The sequence below is a fragment of the Gopherus evgoodei genome, chromosome 4, assembly GCF_007399415.2.
Source record: "Gopherus evgoodei ecotype Sinaloan lineage chromosome 4, rGopEvg1_v1.p, whole genome shotgun sequence".
NCBI lineage: Eukaryota > Metazoa > Chordata > Testudines > Testudinidae > Gopherus > Gopherus evgoodei.
In genome coordinates, this window is record NC_044325.1 from 115,787,050 (window position 1) to 115,810,198 (window position 23,149).

The 23,149-nt window shown below is 48.3% G+C and overlaps 1 protein-coding gene across 2 annotated transcripts in view; it reads right to left on the reverse strand.

The window, feature by feature from the left end:
• Window positions 1-7,012: 7,012 nt before the first annotated feature.
• Window positions 7,013-23,149, reverse strand: part of CD151 (CD151 molecule (Raph blood group)) — a 67,354-nt gene continuing 51,217 nt past the window's right edge. For both annotated transcript variants that reach the window (XM_030560662.1, XM_030560661.1), the window contains 5 exons: window positions 19,863-19,937; window positions 16,975-17,079; window positions 14,393-14,548; window positions 10,989-11,075; window positions 7,013-9,830 (listed from right to left, as the gene is read on the reverse strand). In XM_030560662.1, the coding sequence (XP_030416522.1) occupies window positions 9,771-9,830; window positions 10,989-11,075; window positions 14,393-14,548; window positions 16,975-17,079; window positions 19,863-19,937 (483 nt within the window). In that variant the 3' untranslated portion in view covers window positions 7,013-9,770. The remainder of the gene's footprint in view (window positions 9,831-10,988; window positions 11,076-14,392; window positions 14,549-16,974; window positions 17,080-19,862; window positions 19,938-23,149) is intronic.

Below are 23,149 nucleotides of genomic sequence, written 5' to 3' on the forward strand. Positions count from 1 at the left end.
GCTGTACCAGGGAAAGAATTGTGCCCAGGCCTGGAAGGTGTCCAGGCTGAGGTAAAAACTTACTGAAGCATCTCTGAGGGTGAGATTATCCGTATTCAGTTTGATTAGACATAGATTTGTGCATTTCATTTTATTTTGCTTGGTGACTTACTTTGTTCTGTCTGTTACTACTTGGAACCACTTAAATCCTACTGTCTGTATGTAATAAAATCACTTTTTACTTATTAATTGACTCAGAGTTTGTATTAATACCTGGGGGAGCAAACAGCCATGCATGTCTCTCTGTCAGTGTTACAGGGAACGAACAATTTATGAGTTTACCCTGCATAAGCTTCATACAAGGTAAAGCAGATTTATTTGGCTTTAGACCCCGCTGGGAGTTGGGCATCTGAGTGTTAAAGACAAGCACGCTTCTGTGAGCTGCTTTAAAGTAAACCTGCAGCTTTGGGGCAAGTAATTCAGACCCTAGGTCTGTGTTGGAGCAGACGGGAGTGTCTGGCTCCGCAAGACAGGGTGCTGGAGTCCTGAGCTGGCAGGGAATACATAGTCTTGGCACATCAGGTGGCAGCTCCCAAGGGGGTTTCTGTGATCTAATCCGTTACAGCTGCTACCAGTATATAGCCTAGGACACACAGCTGAGCAGTTCTAAATGAGGACAGAATAGGCCAGCCAATTCATTACAGCAGTTAACTCTGTAAAGCATTTTGGGGGAACAGTTTGAAGGAAATAGGCTGCACATTACATATCTTATTTGTGCAGCTCCTTGTCTAAGCAGGGTCAAGGGAGGTCAGTGCTTGGATGGAGACCTTCAAGAACACTCATGTGCTGTAAGAAATAATGCTTGCGAATCAGTCCAGGGCAGTCTTCCCTCTTAGTCAGCACTGAGTAAATCCCCAGCACGGCATTAAGGGCACTCCCACCCTGAAGGGCACATAGAGTGAGCCAACAGGTGAGCCAGGCTTCTCAATTGTTCTCCAAAGTCTCAGCTTCATTTTAAAAAGAGTTCATCTCGAGCTGTTACAATTGCAAAGAAAACCTTCAACACGTAACCTAAGTGTAACTAATGCCGCAGTGTCTGCCTGAGTCTGCAGAGAGCCTGAAACAATAGTGCTGAAGACCAAGCTGTTCTGTTCTCCTCACTGAGTGACTATACTGGCAGTAGAAAAGGTTCAGAGAAGGGCAACTAAAATGATTAGGGGTTTGGAATAAGTCCCATATGAGGAGAGATTAAAGAGGCTAGGACTTTTCAGCTTGGAAAAGAGGAGACTAAGGGGGGATATGATAGAGTATATAAAATCATGAATGATGTGGAGAAAGTAGATAAGGAAAAGTTATTTACTTATTCCCATAATACAAGAACTAGGGGGTCACTAAATGAAATTAATAGGTAGCAGGTTTAAAACAAATAAAAGGAAGTTCTTCACACAGCACACAGTCAACTTGTGGAACTCCTTGCCTGAGGAGGTTGTGAAGGCTAGGACTATAATAGCATTTAAAAGAAAACTGAATCAATTCATGGAGGTTAAGTCCATTAATGGCTATTAGCCAGGATGGGTAAGGAATGGTGTCCCTAGCCTCTGTTTGTCAGAGGGTGGAGATGGATGGCAGGAGAGAGATCACTTGATCATTACCTGTTAGGTTCACTTCCTTTGGGGCACCTGGCATTGGCCACTGTCAGTAGACAGGATACTGGGCTAGATGGACCTTTGGTCTGACCCAGTACAACTGTTCTTATGAGAGCTAATTCAGAAGCTAATGATGGTACTTTACATACCACCATTGTTAACTATATCACTGCTCTCCAAAACGTGTGACAATAGAGAGGACATATATTGTGAAGACCTACACAATCTGAGTGAGCCCTTATTTTGGGTAGGCCTTTTGCAGCACCTGGCAGAACTGAAAGGGGGTGCTAGTGGATTTGTTTTCCTGATGGTGGCTCAGCTTTGGGAAATCCTGCCCCGGGGTATGTTTGCAAGAGTGTTAGCACTTGAGAGGAACCAGCATTTCATGCGGAAACATAGCTCACTCTCCCGGCCATGCAGGAATCTCTCCTTCAGTGTGAATAATAGTGCCGGCTGCTAGCAAGGAGTGCTGGAAATGCCCAGCACTGAAAAGCTATTGTCTGTACCACGGAGCAGCGATTAGAAAGAGAAAGCAACTGATCTTAATGTGCTCAGTGTGTGAATTTCTTTCCCTTAATGTAGGCAGTAGTTACGATGCCAGGAAACAGGCTTCTTTTATGGTGAGTAAGAAGATTTAAAACCCCTGTATGCCTAATGGTTGAACAATGATTCATTGAATACATTCGCTGGGCACCAGCCATCCCTGCTGTTCATATGACTATAGCTTGTTTGAGTGAATAAAACCTCCCCAAAATTTACCTTTTCTAGGGACTCTGCATAGATCTTCTGTTATCTATTCCTCCTCCCCTCCCAGCAAGCCAGGAGATATCACCAACACAGCCACAGCCCCTAGTCATGATGCGGCTTTTAAACAGAGCAGCTTTATTAGCTAGTTTTTCCTGCAGTAACCTCTCTCCAAAGAGGAAAGCGACACAGTTGGAGGTTTTAACAGCTGCATTTTAATAGCACGGAAATAGGCCAGGTTACAAATAGCAGAATAGTAAAACTCCAGTTGCTATATTAGCATCTCATAGCAGGTCCCAGGGCCGCGTGCGAGCAATGTTAGCCAGCGGTGCAGTGAGCAACACTTGCACCTCACAGGCAAACACCTGGCCAATGCTAACCAATGCGTCATGCATGTGCAGCACCTCGGTCCCTGTGCCAGCTGTGCTAACCAGTGCACCACGAACCAAAGACAGGCGGCTGGCAGTGAAATGCTAACAGGTGCCCTGATAAGGAGCTAACATCTCGCAATTCCCAATGTCGGGTCTGCCGCCATCCACATTAGTACAAAAACAGTTATACAAAACATCACTCATGGCTAAAAGCATCGTTCTGCAACTAAGGCGCTTGCAATATCACGTCCTCCATGAAGCAGTGTGCACGGCTGAACCCACTCAGAGCACTAAGAGGAGTGCAGAGCAGCATGAGGCAGATTCATAGATTCGAAGGCCAGAAGGAAGCACTGTGATCATCTCATCGGACCTGTATAACACGGGCCCTTCGACTGCCACAAAATAATTCCTGTTTGATTGAGGGGATGAACGATATCATGGGCAGCCCCATGGTCAAAGAGAGGGAGTAAGTGGGGATGGAGATGGGGGGGGGGGTCTAGTGTCTGTGCACAGGCGCCAGGGGAAGCAGCAGCCAAGAACAATGCCAAGGAGAGAATTCATAGGCTGCAAAAGAAACAAGCTTTACAAGTCTCTTGAGTAACCCTCCAGATTAAGTAGGAGACATGGGAGGAGTGGGGCTCTCTGCAGAGATCCCAATACATGTTCTTGGCATCTCCTGGGAGATGGTGAGAAGGCAATTGAGTTAGTGTGAGGCATACAGCAATGCGGAGGGGGTAGCTGGGTTAGTGTGAGGCATACAGCAATGCGGAGGGGGTAGCTGGGTTAGTGTGAGGCATACAGCAATGCGGAGGGGGTAGCTGGGTTAGTGTGAGGCATACAGCAATGCGGAGGGGGTAGCTGGGTTAGTGTGAGGCATACAGCAATGCGGAGGGGGTAGCTGGGTTAGTGTGAGGCATACAGCAATGCGGAGGGGGTAGCTGGGTTAGTGTGAGGCATACAGCAATGCGGAGGGGGTAGCTGGGTTAGTGTGAGGCATACAGCAATGCAGAGGGGGTAGCTGGGTTAGTGTGAGGCATACAGCAATGCGGAGGGGGTAGCTGGGTTAGTGTGAGGCATACAGCAATGCGGAGGGGGTAGCTGGGTTAGTGTGAGGCATACAGCAATGCGGAGGGGGTAGCTGGGTTAGTGTGAGGCATACAGCAATGCGGAGGGGGTAGCTGGGTTAGTGTGAGGCATACAGCAATGCGGAGGGGGTAGCTGGGTTAGTATGGGCAGACGGCACTGGGGAGAGGACAACGGGGTTGGAGAAGGGGCAGTTGGGTTAGTGTGAAGCATATGGCAATGGGGTAGGACAGCAGGGTTATCCTGAGGTGTGAAGATGAGGACTATCCCAGGAAGAGTGGTGTGTTTTCCAACACTCCCAAAAGGACCAGAAATGTTCTTGTGTGCCCATTGGGCTCCAAGTGATAGGCCTAACAATAAAGTGTAACTGGCCTGCCGTGAGCTCAGGAAGTGCAAGTGAATGAGCTCACCCCAAGCCGATGGCGCTCAGTGGAGGAAGTGTTGTGTGATACTGCTGGCTGGGCCAGTTCCAATGCATGTGAACTGCCCAGGGAGAAAACAAAGCTAGGAACATGAGGGAAGGCCAGGCAGAGGGTGAACCAAGAACTGTATTTATTACATAAGGTGGTTTGAACAGGCTTTTGCTCTCGCGTCCCCCCTTTTAGGCCTGAATACATTGCAACATTTCCCCACACCCCCAGGCCAACCTCAGCGCAGTCTGCAATAACAGAATCTACCATGTGATGTGAAAATGCACATTTTTCTAGAGCTGCAACTAACTTCCTTCCATCGGAGGAGGGAAGCAGAGGCCTCTCCACTTCGACTCTTCTGGAGTTATGTGCAATACACTCTCTTCATGTCTGGCGAGGCACCTGGCACGTAAACCCTAAAAGCTGCACCATTTGCATTAGGCCCAGCTCAGTTAGCTGGGAGGCAGCAATGCTTCATGTGATACACTTTATGTGGGATGCACAGTGCCATTCTGTGGTCAGACATGTTAATGGCAGGAGGACATTTCTCCAGGCTTTTGCTCCTGTCACATCTGCACAGGGCTAATAAGGGGGGCACTTGTGGTTTACGGCTGGCATTTTCAATTCCGAAGACAAACGCAGGGTGAGCTCAAAGCTAGGCTGCAAAGAGGCTGCCAGACTTGTCTGCTCTTGCACTCTCCATGCACACGTCCAGGGCTGAAGCTAGACAGCTGTGACCTATGCCAAGGGCACAGATGTGCCCAGGCCATAGACACAGCAATGCATCCCTGCAGCACAGGCTCCAAGACAGAAGCAGAGCTCATTGTATGGCACCACACTGGTGCTGGATTCCACTGACCTGCGGTAGCCAGTGCAAGCCCCTGTACCAGACGTGGAGGACTTGTTAAGTGTAGTGTGCATGGGTGGGTGGGTGCAGCTGGTGGTCAGATGGTCAAGCAGAATTAACCATGGAACAGGGCTCTCTGGCCAGGGGTTGGACTCACTGCTCATGCACATCCTGCCTGTTACTGCTGCCAGGACTTGAACACAGCCCCTGGCAGGCCAGAGGCAGCAGCACTAGCCACTGGGCTGGATAGGAGCTGCCCCCTAGCTTGCCTCAGCTGTCAGTCTTTGCATGTCATGGACAGCAGGGCCATTCCCACTAGGGCAATGAATGTGAAGCAGAGCAGGCGGCACACTGTGTGCGCTCACTCAGGGCCTGACTCCATGAGCTGCTGGGGCCTCAGCTACCTTAGGAGCTGTGGTTGCTCTGCACCTTGCAGGACTGGACTCCTATCAAGCTGGCTAAACAGCGCCATGGAACTCATTTGTCTCCTGCTTCCCACTTTATTCTCCCAGATCAGCTTGATCAGGTTGAAGGACCAGCTGAGTCCAGCAGGTTTTTTAATCCTGTCCCATGCTATTTATTCAGCCCTTGTTATTTACAGAGAGTGTACTGTATACTATGCGCACTGGTGCCCCGAGACACATGCTTCAGCATGGGCCTGATCCAAAGCCCAGTGAAGCCATTGGGAGTTTTCCCATAGACTTCTAGGAGCTCTGATCAGGTCACTTGTTGGGAAACAGGAGGTGCCAAGTGCCCTAAACTTGTATTGGCTTCAATGGGGGTTAGTGGCTCTCCGCACTGTGCAGGATCGGATATCCAGGAGCGCTGAGCATCAACAGCTCCCAGGACCCATGGTTGTTCAGCACTCTGAAAACCAGCTCCTGTAGATCAGTGCTTTTCCAGATGGAGACCCCCACTCCCACTTAGCAATATGAGAAGGGCAGGGTTGTTGAGATTTCCTCACATTTGTTTGCAACCCCTCTGAAGATCGTGAACTCCCAGGGTATGTCTACATCTACAATTTTGTAGCGCTGGTTGTTACAGCTGTATTAGTACAGCTGTATAGGGCCAGCGCTGCAGAGTGGCCACACTTACAGCAACCAGCGCTGCAAGTGGTGTTAGATGTGGCCACACTGCAGCGCTGTTGGGCGGCTTCAAGGGGGGTTCGGGGAACGCGAGAGCAAACCGTGGGAAAGCAGGTCTCCTTCCCCGGTTTTGCTCCAGTGTTCCCCGAACCCCTGAGCAAGCAGCTCTCCTTCCCCGCGGTTTGCTCTCGCGTTCCCCGAACCCCCGAGCAAGCAGATCTCCTTCCCTGCGGTTTGCTCTCGCGTTCCCCAAACCCCCCTGCAAACGGCGGGGAAGGAGACCTGCTTGCTCGGGGGTGCGGGAAACGCGAGAGCAAACCGGGGAAGGAGACCTGCTTCCCCACGGTTTGCTCTCGCATTCCCCGAACCCCCCTGCAAACCGCTGGGAAGGAGACCCGCTTGGGGGGGATTCGGAGAACACCGGAGCAAATCGCGGGGAAGGATACCTGCTTGATTACCAGAGAGGCTTCCTCAGGTATGCTGGGATACCTGCTTATTCCACGGAGGTCAAGAAAAGCGCTGGTAAGTGTCTACACTTGATTACCAGCGCTGGATCACCAGCGCTGGATCCTCTACACCCGAGACAAAACGGGAGTACGGCCAGCGCTGCAAACAGGGAGTTGCAGCGCTGGTGATGCCCTGCAGATGTGTACACCTCCTAAGTTGCAGCGCTGTAACCCCCTCACCAGCGCTGCAACTTTGTGATGTAGACAAGTCCCCAGACTTAGAACCTTTGCTTCCAGCTTTGGCTAGTTTTCTCTGAGACCCTTCCCGTCACTGTAGACCCTGCAGCCCTGCTGGGACAACAACTACTGCATGTTATCTCTTTGGTATTGTTACAAAGGATAAGTAGAGAGGCTTTAGCTTTATTGTTTATTGACTAGCAACTTAAACTGAGTTATAAAAAAAACACAAACCCATGAATATTACATGGGGGAATATAAAACAGCTCAGCAGACAAAAACCTGGTCACTCCCTCCCTCTGGACAGTATGCCTTCCAGGGAGTGGGTATAGACAACTAGCAATACACACTTAAGTAACTAGAACTACTGCTTCAAGCAACGTGCTCAGTATTTTCCTTTTTGTTAACAGTCAACTTCTCAGGAACTGAAATGTTAAACGAGCAATTAATTTAGAGTTTTATCCTTTAGAGTGTTTGTAATAATTTAGGTTCTCTTCCCCCCTTCCACCACCCCAGGGGCAAAAATACCCCTCCCCCATGCTCTTTGTTAGCATCTAGAATTATTTCGTGTTGCTACTGCATTGGGGATTCCCAGTTTCACCTGCCCTGATATTTTTTTCCCCACGCCTTTTAAACCTCTTACCGGGAGGCTTCTTGTACATGGAGCAAAGCAGGCCCTGTGGGAGATTCCACAACTGTTAACTGTCTGGCTGCCGGGCTCAGAATGTGCCCAGAGTCACAACAAACTCCATAACAAAAGGCCAAGGAAGGGAATAAGACACTCAGTTTACACTGTCTCCTGCAGTGAATGCACTTTCCCAACCCACACTCCACCTCTGTTCACTCTTACTGACAGAGGAAGTCTCTCCAAGGATCCACGGACACTCTTAGGCTGGGACTTCCAAGGCCAATCCACACAGCCCTGTTATTCACTTTTCTGCAGAACCCAACATGTGCTTTCACTTCACTCTTTTTCCACTTCACCCTGGATCTGCTGTTCCTGGCCAACTTCTGAAGGGACTGAGAGGGGAATAACCAGTTTGGGGGATGGGATTTGCAGTTGCTGATCATCAGGGATAAATTACATGCCTTAGTAGCTTGTGATTTCTCCCCTCTAGCACCAGGACCACAGAGATCTTTATGAAGTAAAACTTATTCAGAGCATCTAGGATCCAACTCCAGGGAATGCAGTGAATCTGTTGCTGTGCTGGGTGGTGTAGTAAATCCTTTGGAGTAGGGGTCACCATGCATAGGATGCTGTGCTAGGTTCATATAGTGAATTCCTGGGATGGAAGGGGGTTACGGACCGTGCTTATGATGGGAAACACTCCTGCATCAAACTTATCTCTGATGGTTGAGCTTGAGCGCATTTTTTTTTAGAAAGGCATTCAATCCTGATTTAGTTTCACTTCAGAGCTAATTACCAGTTAGGGCATTCGAGGACCCAATTTTCACCCATGCGTTTCTAAAGGCGCTATGTAAATTTCACAGCTGCACTGACTTGTGTGGGCAAAGCCTGCCAGGTGCCCGAGTGCCGGGTCTATCCTTTGGAAGCACCGATGGAACACCGGCGATTCAAAGTAATATCCCTGGGCAGCACAGCAGCTGCCAGTAATTCAAGCTAGGACCCAGTTGGCATCATGGTTCATAGCCATAGGGAAAGACTATGTTGGCAACAGACGTCTTTTCCCCTGAAAAGTGCCATGGATTCTAGTGAAGCCATGATACATTTACACTAACCAGACAGTTAACTAGCATCCCCTGGTACTACCAATTTACCAAGTCTGTTTTGCAGTCAGATGAAGCTGATCCTGCAGGCTATTGGGTGAGAGGAATGAGAAAGCAGGGTTATAGATTTAATTAGAGTATAACTGATTAATGAGATCCAGGGAGGCCTGTACAAAACCCTTAGTGCATTTCCTTTGCAGCATCCACACCTGTCTCTCTTGGGCAGGAATTAATCCATACAGCTGGGGAGTATCTCGTCACATAAGAGGGTTTCTCTGGGGAGTGGTGTTTCAGTAGGCCATTCCGGCAACTGAAAGGGTAAAGGATTTAAATACCCATATGCAGCAAGGTACAACACATTCCCCTCATGGCCCACTGTAGGGCCTGTCAGATAGGGAGCACAAGAGGAGACAAGTTAATTTTTCCTATTTACACTGGAAGCCACTATATAAAATATAAATCGCAGAGAATCAGAAAATGATTGAACACACTCTCTCCAGTCACTGAAGGCAAAGATCCCCTGTTCCCCCAATGGGCTCTACGTGGGATGGAGGCTCTGAGGAAGAAGGGGCAAGGTAATCCCAGCCGGCCACACCTCAGGCAAGATCAGAGTTCTGGCAGGTCACCCTCCTGCTGGGGAGATGGAGAGAGGTGATGGCAGCAACTGACAAAAGCAGGTAGAGATGGAATATAGCTCTGTTAGGCCATGGGCATGGCCCAAGGGGAACTTTCTGGATGTGAGAATTGATGTGGGCTCCCACCCAGCACAGAGACATCATCCGTCCTCATGGTTGGTGCACAGGCTGCTGAGTGATCTATCAGCCAGAGCAAACCATTGTTCTTGTGTGGAATCCCAATTCCTCAACAGCTGGGCCCCAATGGACTTGGATGATTTCTCTCTGAGGTTGCAACATGGGCCTGGTTTGTTAAAGCTTCTAGCAGAGTGAAATCTGCAGTTCAATTGCTCTAGAACACACAGGGAACCCCCTGAACTCCTGGCCGTCCTGTGCCACCTCAAGGAGGGTGGCCTTCTCTGGCAGAGGCAGGGTAGGTGCTGGATGATCCAAGAGTCACCTCATAAGGAAGGCAAGTCCTCGAGATACTGATGTTTCTTTGCTGTTGGATAGAAGCTGGTGGGGTGGACAGACATTGAGGGTAGTGGTAGAGGGGGAGCTGATGGATTTCCTGGTGCTCCTAGTATGGTTCTGACTTTAAACTCTTGTACAAGCAGCAGGTGAAGATCATTCCAAAGATCTAAAGGGTGAGGAGATAAGAGATGGAGAAACATGATGTGTGCTTAAGGGCAGCTGTGTAAAGATGGATCTATGTACCCTAACGGGTTAACAGCTATCAGCCAGTTGGGTCTTCTCACAGAGGCCAGTTTGACTCCTCTGTTTGACAGGACTTGATCTTCAGAAGTGCTGAGCACCCATAACCCCAGCTGAAGTTGCTGGGAGCTGCATGTATTCAGCACCTCTGAAAAATCAGGCACCATAGGCTTTAAAGCATCTGAGAATTGATTGCACTTCCAGGAACCCTGGAAGGGGAGGGGTCATTCTGAATGTGGAGAGGATGAGGAGAAAGCAGTTCATAACGTTCCTATTGGACCCTGATTGCAATGGGTGCTCAGTGGATTAGATGAGCATTTGGGAAACGCAAGCTCTGTGTTTCAATAAAACAACAGGAGACAATGAGCAAAGCAGGGCATCTCCCCCCTACAACCAGCCACAGACATGCAACTGGTGCAATTCGGTTACTAGCCAGAAAAAGGGGAACTGAGATCATATCCCACTGTTGCTCCCCTGGGAAAGCCTGAATCTTTAACCAGAGAGAATACCCTGCACCTTTCCTCTAAGACACAGGCAGGCTAAAAGGATAATGTACCGGCCCTGGAATGTGTGTCCCCTTTTCACATTATCCTCACAGTGGTATCAAGACAACAGCACCATTCACCTCTGGTGACAAAGCAAAGGGAAAAATATGAGGCACAAAACTACTCTGGTTTGGCAACATCTATGCTGATAATTGTGGGGGGTCCCCACTAGAGGTCTCCCTCACTCTGCAATAGGTAACAGCAGGACCCAGGTCGTGTCCACATTTCAAAGCAAACCCAGAGCTCAGCTCTCCCCAGCCCACTGCACTGGGTTTTAGCCTCAGAATTTCTCTCTTGGAAGCATAGTTAAATCATCCGTTTTTATAGACACAAGGAAAGGAAACTAGCTCAGGGCATCTGTACCTTGGATCCCACAAGTTTAGATTAGCAGTTTGTGGAGACCCACACACCAAACTTCCAGTGAATCAGTGCTGTAACTTCTTAGCCATGCTCTGGGCTCAGCAGATGCTGCTTCACTGTCCTAGGGTCCTTCTAACGTAGGCCAAGCTTCCTCACTCCCGAGCAGTCAGTCCCTTTACCTGAACACAAGCAATGCCAATCCCCACCGCTCCAATAATTTTCAGGTGTTCCTGGATGAAGTTTTCCAATTTAGTGATGCAGCCACCCTGTGAGGGGGAACGGGAAGAATAGACAGGAGTTAGTTTTTGTTTTATCCCTTGCCCCCTCATGCATTACAACGTCTGCAACCCTGGAAGGTGGGTGAATGAATGGGAGTGAAAACTAACAAGACGGATTCCTTAATACAATTTATTCTTATCTGTGTTATGGTGGCATCCAGGGACCCCAGTCAGGCATCTATGTCCATCGTGTTAGGTGCTGTGCAGGCAGCATACAGAGAGCTCATAATCTACATTTCCACCCTTGTTACAGATACGGAATGTAACAGTGCAGCATGGACAGTAAGCACTGTTATAGCAGGGAGCCTGGCAGAAATGGCTAGCAGGCTTCAATAGGTCCAGGCAACAGCTTTACAAATGGCAAGTGAGCAAGGCAGTGACTGCAGAGTTTAGGCTGAGAGAGCAGCCCAGCTGGGCACAGGCGATGGGGAGGCAAGAGACCAACATCACAGAGACCAACTTCAGCCCTGCAGCCAGAGGTGGGTGAGGTCGTGACCTCCCGTACGCCTGGGGTGGAGTTGAGTTCTGGTGGCAGAGAGGAAATCTTTCTCCAAGCTATTTGGAAGGCCTCATCCTTGCCAGAACTTGCCTGCAGGGGTTACTGCATCAATACCCAGTGACCCCAAAGGCGCCACCCTACGACTGTAATGCCTTTGACCTAACAAAGGGCAAAGAAGCCCTTGCCCGGTCTCCAGGAACTGCAGTTGGGACCAGTCACAAGGTCTCCTGAAACAGCAGCTGCCCTTTAAAGGAGAATTCCATGTAGGATTGTTTCTAAGAGCGGTGAGATGGGGCAGCATGGGCCCAAAAAGCTCATCTCAATTGACTGGCCTCTTACAGTTGGTAGGGCTACTTCCACCTTTTCATGTTCTCTGTATGTATAAATATCTATCTTCTTGCTGTATGTGCCAGTCTATGCATCCGATGAAGTGGGTTTTAGCCCACGAAAGCTTATGCTCAAATAAATGTGTTGGTCTTTAAGGTGCTACAAGTACTCCTGTTCTTTTTGTGGATACAGACTAACACAGCTGCTACTCTGAAACCTCCATCTTGTAATTGTGTCCTTGGCTGGCAGCCTGTTCCCCTCCCAGCCCTGCCAAGTCATTGCTGACACAGAAGCAGCAACAGGATTGGCTGAATATTGATCCAAGGGTCTTTAAATGATTAAGTGGGTTAATCTAGTGAGGCAGATCTTCTGTGGGGTGGGGCAGGGCAGCTTCCAAACAGAGGGTAACAAGGCTCCTACCCCAGAGAGCTTACAACTTACAGAGAGAGATGGAGGGAGGGGCCAGGAGTGTAACATACAGGCAGAGGGGGTGGGGGGTGGAGAGGCATAGGCCTTGCTTGGTCCATGGTTGGACCTCTAATTTCCTGTCTCAAGGCAGTCAGCCACGGTGCTGACTCCACAGGTTAAGGCGCTGGCTATGCTGCTGGGAAACTCAGGCTAGAAAGCTAGTGAACAGTCCCTAGGTTAAAGAAGCAAAGAATCCTGTGGCACCTTATAGACTAACAGACGTTTTGGAGCATGAGCTTTCGTGGGTGAGACAAATTTATTTATACTGTTATGAGCCAGGTGAAACTTTGCTATAGGCTTAGTTAAAACCTCATTCAACCTATATGTGAACAATAGCTGCAAGAGACAGCTACAGGTACACATCTAAAACAAGGCCTATTAGAGCCTGCCCAGAAGCTTGCCCCATGTGGGAGCAGGGTTCCACTCGGTACTGAGAACAGACAAGAATGGAGAGGGAGGCAGAGGCCAAAAGCAAGAAAGCCAAGCAAGGAATAGCCTGCGTGACTTTGGGGAAAGCTAGAGAGAGCTTTGGGGTTTCTCTTGGGGTGGTTAACTAATAAACGGCTCCTTTTGTTCCCAGTTCCTCCTGTGTGAAGAGAAGCAGGACTTGGTGCGCTCCTTGTAAATAAACATGATTGCATTAAAGAGAATACCGGACTCCATCACTTCCCACTTCTAACTGGAACATCCTCAGGGCCCCAAAATGTGACTAGCCACTCGGGTCAAAAAGGGGCAACAATACTGTGGGTGCCCGAATCAATTCCCCCTGCAAGGCCTCACCCCTCCATGAGTGAGGTAGATGAGTGCTTAGCTACCCATTTGTGTGCTCTGCTCATTTGATGATTATTTTGTTTGTCAGTCAGAGTAAAGAGGGGTTTCCCTAGCCTAGCCTAGCCTAGCTCTGCTCTAGCCAACAGGGACTCTACTCATTTGACCCTACGACACCCCCTTTCCCTCCTCTTCTGACCTCTTTCCTTCATGCTGGAGGCCAATCCATCCACCCTACCATCCTAGCACCAAGCACCCTTCCAGATGAGGCTGAATGGGACTCCATTCAAAGCCTACCAAAGCCAAAGCTGCTGAGATGACACATGCATCGTGGGACTCAAACCCAGGTTTCCCGCCTGGAACTGAAGAGAAAAGCACTAGGACAGCCTGACTTTTCCCCATCAGCAACATGCTTCCTATTCTTCCCTTCCCCATTTCCTGGGGTGCAGTCAGGAGCGGCGCCAGGGTTTTTGGTGCCCTAGGTGGGGGTCCTTCTGCACTCCCGGTCATTGGCGGCAATTCTGCGGGGGGGAGGGTCCTTCCGTGCTCTTGGTCTTCGGGGCACTTCTGCGGCGGGTCCCCGAGCGAGTGAAGGACCCGCCGCAGAATTGCTGCCAAAGACCCGGAGCGCGGAAGGACCCCCCTGCCACCAAATTGCTACTGAGGGCGGCAAAATGCCGCCCTCCCAAAGTCTGGTGCCCTAGGCGACTGCCTGGGTCGCCTAAATGGAAGGGCCGACCCTGGGTGCAGTTCTTGTCAGCATCATGTTCCCCACCCATAACCAAGTTCCCTGCTAGTAATGCTGCGAGTTTCTTTAACATGCTTCTCGAGCTTTTTAATGCCTGAAGGCAATTTCTGCACTTACTTTAAATGTCCCATTGGCAAGGTGCTACCTAGGTAACTAGTACCATGCTTACTCAGAACATCAGCTCTGATCCCACACCCATGACATCTGTGATTAGTACAGCACTTGTCATAATGCTCTTGTGGCTGGAGTGAAGACACGCTGATTCCTGGTGCTTAAAGGTTAACAGTATCCTTTCCCTCTCCTCCCTGGATGGGTGCATTTGGGATTGGGGGTGGGGAACAAAGTTAGCAAACTAAAGTCTTCAGTGGAAAGTCTCTGCCCACCCCCTGACTTTAGTAGGCTTTGCATTCAGCCCTAAGCAAGCACCAAACCAGTCTGTCCAGCAGGTCCCCCACAGTGTGATCCTGGGAATGTTGACGTCAGCCTGTTCTTTACCTCCTTGTAGATGTTGGAAGGATGGTCTCTCCGGCCACACCCCTCTGTTATCGTCTTACAACAGCTGTCTGGGAATTTCCGGCCTCCGGCCTCCGCGGATTTGATCCAGATGCTCTCACTCCAGTCTGAAGCATTATTGCTGCCGCAGCACTTGAACTGTATGCACACAAAAGCACAGGACGAGTCTGCAGTTTGTCACCAGAAAGCACAGCACCATCCCCTACATCCATCCTCACCAAGCTCCTAGTTACATTGTCAATCGGCCAGTCCAGCTGCTTATGTCTGCCTGTGTTTTTATGAGCTGCTATAATTATGAGCGACTTTTGTGTCTAAGGTTCCTAAAAATGTCCCTTAAATATCCGCAATGACTTTCTTTTAGCCACTTACTTCTCTGTACAGAGATGGGCCTCGTCTGCAGCTCCGTCTGGTCTTGACAACAAAAGTGAACAGCACCAATCATGCTTGCGTTGAATCAAAGGACAGGTAACTGCGAGCAACTCTGCTGTTCAGCACACCCACAGCCTAGCGAGTAGCTGCAGTCAGCAGAATGAGCTTGTTCTCTGTGTGGGTCCCCACACAGCTGTCTGTCTCTCATCCCGCTTATGGGAACAACTCATGCCCTCAGACCATAGAGGGCTGCATCCATGTGCCCCTCAGCGCACTCACACCCTGATGGCAATGATGAGGGGAAAGGTAGGCTTGTGGACAAGGACTGACAATCAGGAGAGGAGAGCTCAATTCCTACCACCATCACACAGGGCACTGAGTGAGTTACTTAGCCCCACTTTGCCTCTGCTTCCTCACCTGTAAAATACTCACTCGACAGTGGCAAGGCCCAGATTAACGTTTGTGCATTGCTCTGGGGTCCTCAGACAGGAAGCACTATAGAACTGCCGGTTAGTATTATTCATTGACAAACAGCAGGGCTTTGACTGCTGAAGACTGGATCTCTTTCCACTTGTGACCTGAACAGGCCCCAAGCCCTCAGCTCCATGGATTCCATACCTCAAGAACGGAATCAGGAGACACCAAGCACTAGAATACACACCGAGCCGCTCAACACCTTAACATGAGGCATGAAAAAACAGACCAGAATGGGGAATGTGAGAAAGCGCTACGGCAGGCCACCCTGGCAACGTGGGAGTCCATTCTAAAGCCTGTACAACTCTTCCTGAGAACCTCACGTCAGTGAGCCTGCATGTCTCATGGACACGTATCGTAACAGAAGTGAGAATCAGGCAGTGGGACATCAGGCTGGTGTGGGTTGGAGGTAAATTCAAGTCTATAGCAAGGGACATGTCTCCTGGGGAGGGGCTGAGAGGTACTTGACTATGAAGTTATCAAGACTATTCAGCCATTCCGATTGCTCAGTCCTCCAACTCTCTGGCAGTGCCTGGAGCAACAGGACACTTCAGTCATTATACTTCACTCTTCGGGGTATCAGGAAGCTTAATTAACATCAGCAATTCCCCCCAAACTCCTCCACTTCCATCCTGTAGACAACCTGTTGGAAGCAGCTATCAATACTGAACTGGCCAGCCCTAGTTCATTCAGCAAGTGATGTGAATATCATCCCCTTTCAAGCTATCACACTGCTCAGAGAGCAGGAGTCCCAGTCTCTGTGACAGCAGATACAGCATCATATCCATCCTGCCAGAGTTGGGGACAGTGGGGTGTGATGTTGGTAAGCCAGGTGCCACTCTTGCCAACGCTGGAGGCGTCAACTGATCACTGACAAATTCACAGTGGAAACCAGACCCACTCACCTTGTATGTTAATATTCTTCAAGGTAGGCACTAGATTTGTAAGGATGTGTTTAATGTTTGGACTCAATGGAATGCTCGTAACTTGCTGCATGCATTAATCTTATTTGTAATGCCCGAATCCCATGCTATAAGGTAATATGAAAGTTTTGCTTTATAATTGTAAAAATGCCTGCTCTGATCTGGTGAACCTAGGCAATAAATGTGGTTCCCCCGCCCATCAAGAAGGACTATCAAGACTAAATGGGCCAACATAGGACAAAAACTTTGTTGATCACCCCATCCACCCATGAAGAAGTTAGGTGAGGAACACTCATCCTATCAGTTTGAACTATGGGGGAAGGGCATATAAAGATGTTCACAAGAAAAAATGGTTATATCTTTGCGATTTGGATTCTCGTAAGGGCTGGACCTAGGAAACAAAAGCATTCTCTTGGGACTGGAAGCAACCTAATATTTAGTGATTTTTGGTGTAAGTGACCTCTTGTCACTAAGTCTGGCTTGCCTGGGTGGCGAGATAGACCGGAATGCCCAAGGCTACTATCTGTCACTTCATGGTAAGACTAGTACAAGATCCAGGAGTTCACATCTGTTACTGCTTTGGTGAAATCCAATTACAGAACATACCACAAGTTTGGGGTCTCTGCCTTGCTTTTTGACAGTTTGCTCTGAGGCGGGTGCTCACAGTCATTGACCACTCCAGATAGCGTGACATGGGGAACACCATTATCTCTTTAAATGATAAGGAGCCAATGATCTAAAGATGGTATAATTTTTAGCTCTATCATAGGTTTAATTCTCTCTGTGTCTGAGGCCTACCTCCTGCTGCAATTTGTCCACTGCGCTGGTCACGCCCTCCTCGCCCTCCTTCCGATACTTCTGGGTCATGGTCTCCTTCAGGTTTTGCTTCAGCTCCATACTCAGCTAAACAAAAGGGGTAGCGGAGGTGAAATCATGAGGCAGACACCTTCCTTATCATCACCTCTTTATATTTTTTATCATCTTCACTCCTGGAGAACAGCAGAGAACTTTGTGGAAGCTATAACCCCACCTCCAGTGTAGACCCTATTGGTTCCAAGAAAGCACAAGCACTTATTTCTGCCTCTCCTGACTCTTTAAACATCATTCTCCCCTGCAAGCCCAGCATGGGCTGCCTCCACGTTGAAAGGGATCTAGGATCAAAGGGGCCCTCACACCTCTGGAAACAGGGCTGACGGAGAACTAAATCCAAAAGGATCTGGCTAGGAGTATTAGGAATTCAGAGCCCTGAACCTGCTGGGCTGAAGTTGTGCAGTCTAAATACCTTTTATATCAGGGATTGACAGGGATGTTGCACAAGGAGACTGAGAGCACGAGGAGGGATCTTAAGACTCCTACCTCCCAGATTGCAGCAGCCCTTGTCATACTAAAGATAGGTTCAGAAAGCCAGAATGACATTGCTCACAAAGAGGGCCTGATATTTGGAGCATGCCAAGCATGAAAGTGTCCTTTACAGTGACACACTCACACTAACGTATCCACAAACTTCTCTCTGTCTAGCTGGCTGATGCACCATCAGACTTCCATGTCCTTTTCTGGTATTTTCCTGCCCATCCTTGCGGTTAGACAAATATAGCTAAAATCTGCCTCCTTTCTAATCAGCCTCCTCCTGCCTGGTCCATTCAGTAACAATGCCATAATCCAGTGGCTGTGAAATCACAATTCTCCCATGCTCCTGAACAATGTCATCACGCGTGTAGATGGCATCGCTGAATAAACCAAACAGGGGGAAAGGCCAGATAGGGAAAAAGCTTCTCTATGTACATGTATTTCTTAGTAACAAGCAATCATTGTAGGGTAGAATGCAGAAAAAGAATGTTTTGGTTACACCGAGTTGGGGGAATATGGCCTGAGTTCCCCCCTCACCACTTCAAATCTGCTGAATGTAGTAGTGGTTCTCATCCCTCTTCTGTCAACTGGGGTGGTAACACTGACCTCCCAGAGATGATGCGAGACTTCATTCATTAACGTTTGCAAAATGCTTTGAGATCTTGGGCTCTTTAGAGGCGCAAAATATTTAGAGCAGCAAAGACAAGAAGAAAAGTTTGGCAGCTCATGGGCACCAACGGCAAACAAAGAGACAGACTTCACTAGCGGAAATATTAGTCAGGATAAAAGCAGTTACCTGCAGGCTCACGGGGAAGAACTGCAGCATGGAACAAAGACAGCAAAAGAAACACAGTTTATATGCACGCACTGGACACGACAGCAAGGGAAGGGGAGAAAGAAAACCAGCTGCAAAGAGAGAAAGCAGACGGAGCCCAAGGAATGAAGGACTTTTACATAAGGGGGAGGTGGTGGGGAGGGATAAGTGCAGCTAGTAAGCCAAATGCCGGTGGGTGATCTACAAAGCAGCCTGCAGCTCTGCCAGAGAGACTACAATCCCAGCATGTCACGCTCCACCGTGATCCAATAAGTTTCCACCATTTCATCCATTGCCATGCGTTACTTTAGTTTTTGCTCAGGTCCAGATGAAGCATGGCTTTCTGGGTCCAATAGTGTCCATGGGGCCGATCCTCCATATTAAAGACAGATGCAGTTGGAATGTATTACACTTGATACAAATGAGGCGTAGCTCTTTGGCTACAGGCAAACTGCTAATGCCACCTTTGTGGGAGGTGGGGGGAAAAGTCTGGGGGCCCTGAAGCAGGATGAAAGTTCCCAGCTTAAGGGTGTAATCCAGGGAAGCCTACAGTATGTGAGCACACTGAAAACACCTGTAACGCTCTGCAATGTACACTTCCCTGTAAGATGCCTCCTCAGACATCTCCAGCAGTCTGCCCTCTTCAGACACCCAGCCTCCCTCAAAGGGTGAGGGAGAGAAGCCTCATCTGAGGGAGCCTCCCAAGTGGTATTCCTCTCATCAGCCATATCCAGCATGATAATGTGAAGCCATCGCTCCCTCGTGGGGATCTCAAGCTCAGTTATCTACGACTGCAGCAGACCCTATGGGATATTTTGAGCTGTGGCGGTGTTGCTCTATCCCCAGATGGACCAATTTCCCATCCATGAGCTTCCTGGGTTTAGCAGGGAGCGTTTCTGCTTGGCTATTAACAAAGACGTTCAAGGACCAACCCCATATTCTGGGCATCCCTAAGCCTGTGACTACCAGATGCTGGAATTGATCAACAGGGGTGGATCACTTGATGATTGCTCATTCCCTTTGAAGCATCTGCCATTGATGACTGCTGTCAGAAGACAGGATACTGGGCTAGATGGGCCATTCTTATGTTCTGCTTCATGGACATAATAGATGGCACAACTGTAATTACAATTGCCTGTGTTACCTCTCTGGACATCAGAAAAATCTTCAGGCTGATCCTCTGTACTAGAAACAAGATAATTCACTCTGACAGCTCTCTTCACAGAGGGAGGGGGGAGAAAAGATGATGCGTAGGAAGGAGCTGAACTTCACCTGACTCCCAAATACACACGTAACAGACTAAGGCCTTGTTAAATACGATTTATAACCTGCTGCATTTTGTATATTGGGAGATGTGAGTAAGGAGGGAATCAAGCTGGGGTGAGGAATAGATGGGTCCAAACCAAACCACAGATTCAAAGCCCTTGAAATGTTGGTTTAGGCCCAATCTCTAAATAGAAATTGGGTGATAAGTAGCTGCTCCTGCTCTCTCTGGATTGATCCTCTTAGTTCAACATCCACTTACCTGTTGGTAGTAGATATAGGCCAGGATTCCAGCAATGATCTCAAGCAGGAAAATACACAGCAGCAATATGAAGTACTGCAAAACAATGGTAAAATCGTGTATGTTAAAAGAGAGCATCAGGAAGGGTGGGAGAGAAGTCCTGGAAGTTAAATTTAGATGATCAGGAAAAAGGCTTACATTTATCAGTATTATTCTTTGTATTACAGCAGCTCTCAAAGGACTTGATCTGTGTCAGGGGCTTGGAGAAGGTTATAAGGTAATTTAAGACAGGCAGCAACAAGAGGGTTTATCAAAGAGTAGGAAGTAAATGAGGAAGGAAAGATGAGAGTAGTAGTGATATAAGTGTATCTAACAAAGGGCAAGATAGAAATTACACCTGAACTGGAGGAGACAGGCTCCTATTTACCCTTTTTCCTACTTCAAGAACATGAGGGTAACCAATGAAATTGAAAAGCAACATCTATTGATATAAGGAGTTCTCTTTTTACATGATGCCTGCTTAGTGTGAGGAACTCTCTGTTACAATGTATCACGAAGGCAAGAGTTTAGCATGATTCCAAAAGAGATAGGACACTGATTGGATAAGAACATCCTCAGTCACATTAGGTAGGATAAAAAAAAAATGTATAAGAGAACTAAATTTTCATATTTCAGGGCATATCTCAAAGGTGTTAGGAGGAAACTATCAGTGTGAGCAAGTTAATCCATAATTGTCTATTCTCTAGGGGCTCTTTCATCATTCTCTGAAGCAGTCTGTGCTGCCTAGCAACGGACACACACATTGCCCCACCAGAGACCTTTACCCAGAGCTGGGGATACTCTTCTAGGGACTGTCACATACTCATTCTAACTGCGGCCCTTTGCTACCATTGTCAGGTAGTGTCAGTTCTGATGGTGATTTACTCCACTAGGAACCAGACAGAGACATTGCCCCGTGCGCACTAGCTTATTTCACAAAAAGAAGTCATGCTGGAATGTCCCATGTTTGCCCCAGTCCTGATGGCTGTTCTCCTTGCAGCCTCATGCGGTTCTGCATGGGAAAATCACTCACTATAGGATTTGATATCTAGCTGTACCAGCAAAGTCCCATTAAGAACCTGCAGCCCTTCAAAGAGTCAGGCCCCTCTGCCAATGCACCTTCTCTCTGTTTGGTGGGATTCCCTGGAATTCCAGTCTTTGGGCCCCAAATGTCCCTCAGTCCTGAATTACAGAACACCATGTATTACTACACCCCTGTCCCCAAAAATCCCTGGTTAGCATCAAATAAATGCATCTATATGTTACAAAAAACAGACCACCATAAAACCCTGCTAGGAAAAGCAAAAAACTGGAGGCAACACATTTGCTTTTGCATCACAGCTTGTCTTTTCTGAGTGACCCCTCTGTTTCTCACTGTGCTCCCTCTCTTGTCAAAGGACACAGGTAATCAAAATGCTTTGCCCCAGTGAGATTATGCCAACTAAGAATCCTTGTCCATTGGGTCAGATTTCCTCTTTCACCCTCTGCCGGGATTCAGCAGCTGCATGGGAGGGACAACTGGGTTTTATCCGCAGGCTGGGCTTTAATAGGAGTGTACAATCTCAGGCATTCACTCCCAGCCCTAAACTCCCCCACTGGCTCTCAGCTGAACATTGCAAGTGTCTGCACATGCTTGTACAAGGTACCCATTCATACCATGGGAATGAGTCACCCGATGGAGTGCTGGATAACCAAAGGCTGGGCGCCACACTAATGGGAGGCTGAAAGTGACAGAAAAGGAGAGGAACACTCCTAAACAAAAGGTTTCTTTCTTTTGTGGGAGCCCGGTTACGTAATACCTCTGACATCATGGTGCTGTCAGGCTGCTGCATTAGGGGAAAGAAAACAACCAATTAACTGGAAAGTTTCTCTTTCCTTCACCTATTTTCTGCGTACGGGGTATTTTCTGCACTGATGTCAAAGGCATTCCAGTGCAGCTGGCATGTATCACAGGGCCTCAGCTCACCATATTATCTTAAAGAGCCTTCCCACTTTTTAGCAAACAGGTTTTATCAAAGCCTATATAGAGCGAAGGTTACTACAGTTACCACCTGTGCACTCAGCTAGCCTGCGCTAAAACATCTTGTTGTTATTGTTAGCCCTGCCTGGTTGTTTCATTTACCTGTTACATCTTATCTATTTAGATCATGTTCTCTGGGAGCAGGAACTGTCTCTTACTCTTCGTACAGCACCTTGTAAATGGGGCACCAGCCTAGCTGTAGCCTCTGAACACAGCTGTAATCTAAATAATAGCAGCAAAATGCTTTCCACCAATTCTCTTTCCCAATGTATGTAAATATTCGAGAGAGGCATATCTATGTGGGAAAAACAAGGGCTATCTTTTATATTCAGCTCTTCTGTCCTACATAAGAGCGGCCATACTGGGTCAGACCAGAGGTCCATCTAGCCCAGTATCTTGTCTTCCGACGGTGGCCAATGCCTGGTGCCCCAGAGGGAATGAACAGAACAGGTAATCATCAAGAGATCCATCCCCTGTCACCCATTCCCAGCTTCTGGCAAACAGAGGCTAGGGACACCATCCCTGCCCATCATGGCTAATAGCCACTGATGGACCAATCCTCCATGAATGTATCTAGTTTTTTTTAACCCTGTTATAGTCTTGGCCTTCACAACATCCTCTGGCAGAGTTCCACAGAAATATTTCTGTTTGCTTGTTTTAAACCTGCTGCCTCTTAATTTCATTTGGTGACCCCTGATGGGCTCCTACTTTTATCATGTGCACTATGTTTGTCTCTACATAATAGTTAAGACCCATGATCACTCTACTGCTTGTAATGAGCTGTGTACACCATCAGTGACATATACATTATGTTCCTGATTCTCAGTTACGTTTCTCCCTGCTTTATGCTATCCCAGCAGTGTAAAACATAATGAAAGTTAGCTCAACGGCCATTTCCTTGGAAAAGAGGGAATCCTAGGTGGCAACCCTACACCTTTGCAGTCTATAGGATAGGGACATCCCAGGGTGTGTTGGGTGTGCAACCTGAACATCTCTGTACCCTGATTGATTGTTAGAATGGCTACAGAATCTGAGCTCCAGTAACAGCAGGCCTCGGGACTGCTCTAGCCTGGGCTAGGGACCAGACGATTCCTTGGCCTGCTGCACCATTGGGGAGGTGGGATGGGGGCGGGAAGAGGACCTGAAACGCAGAATCAGAGTGAACTATAACAAGCCAGATTTTATGACATCACAGTTCATCACTGTGGGCCTGATCCTGTAGCTCTTGCTCATGGGAGCGTCTCTCACT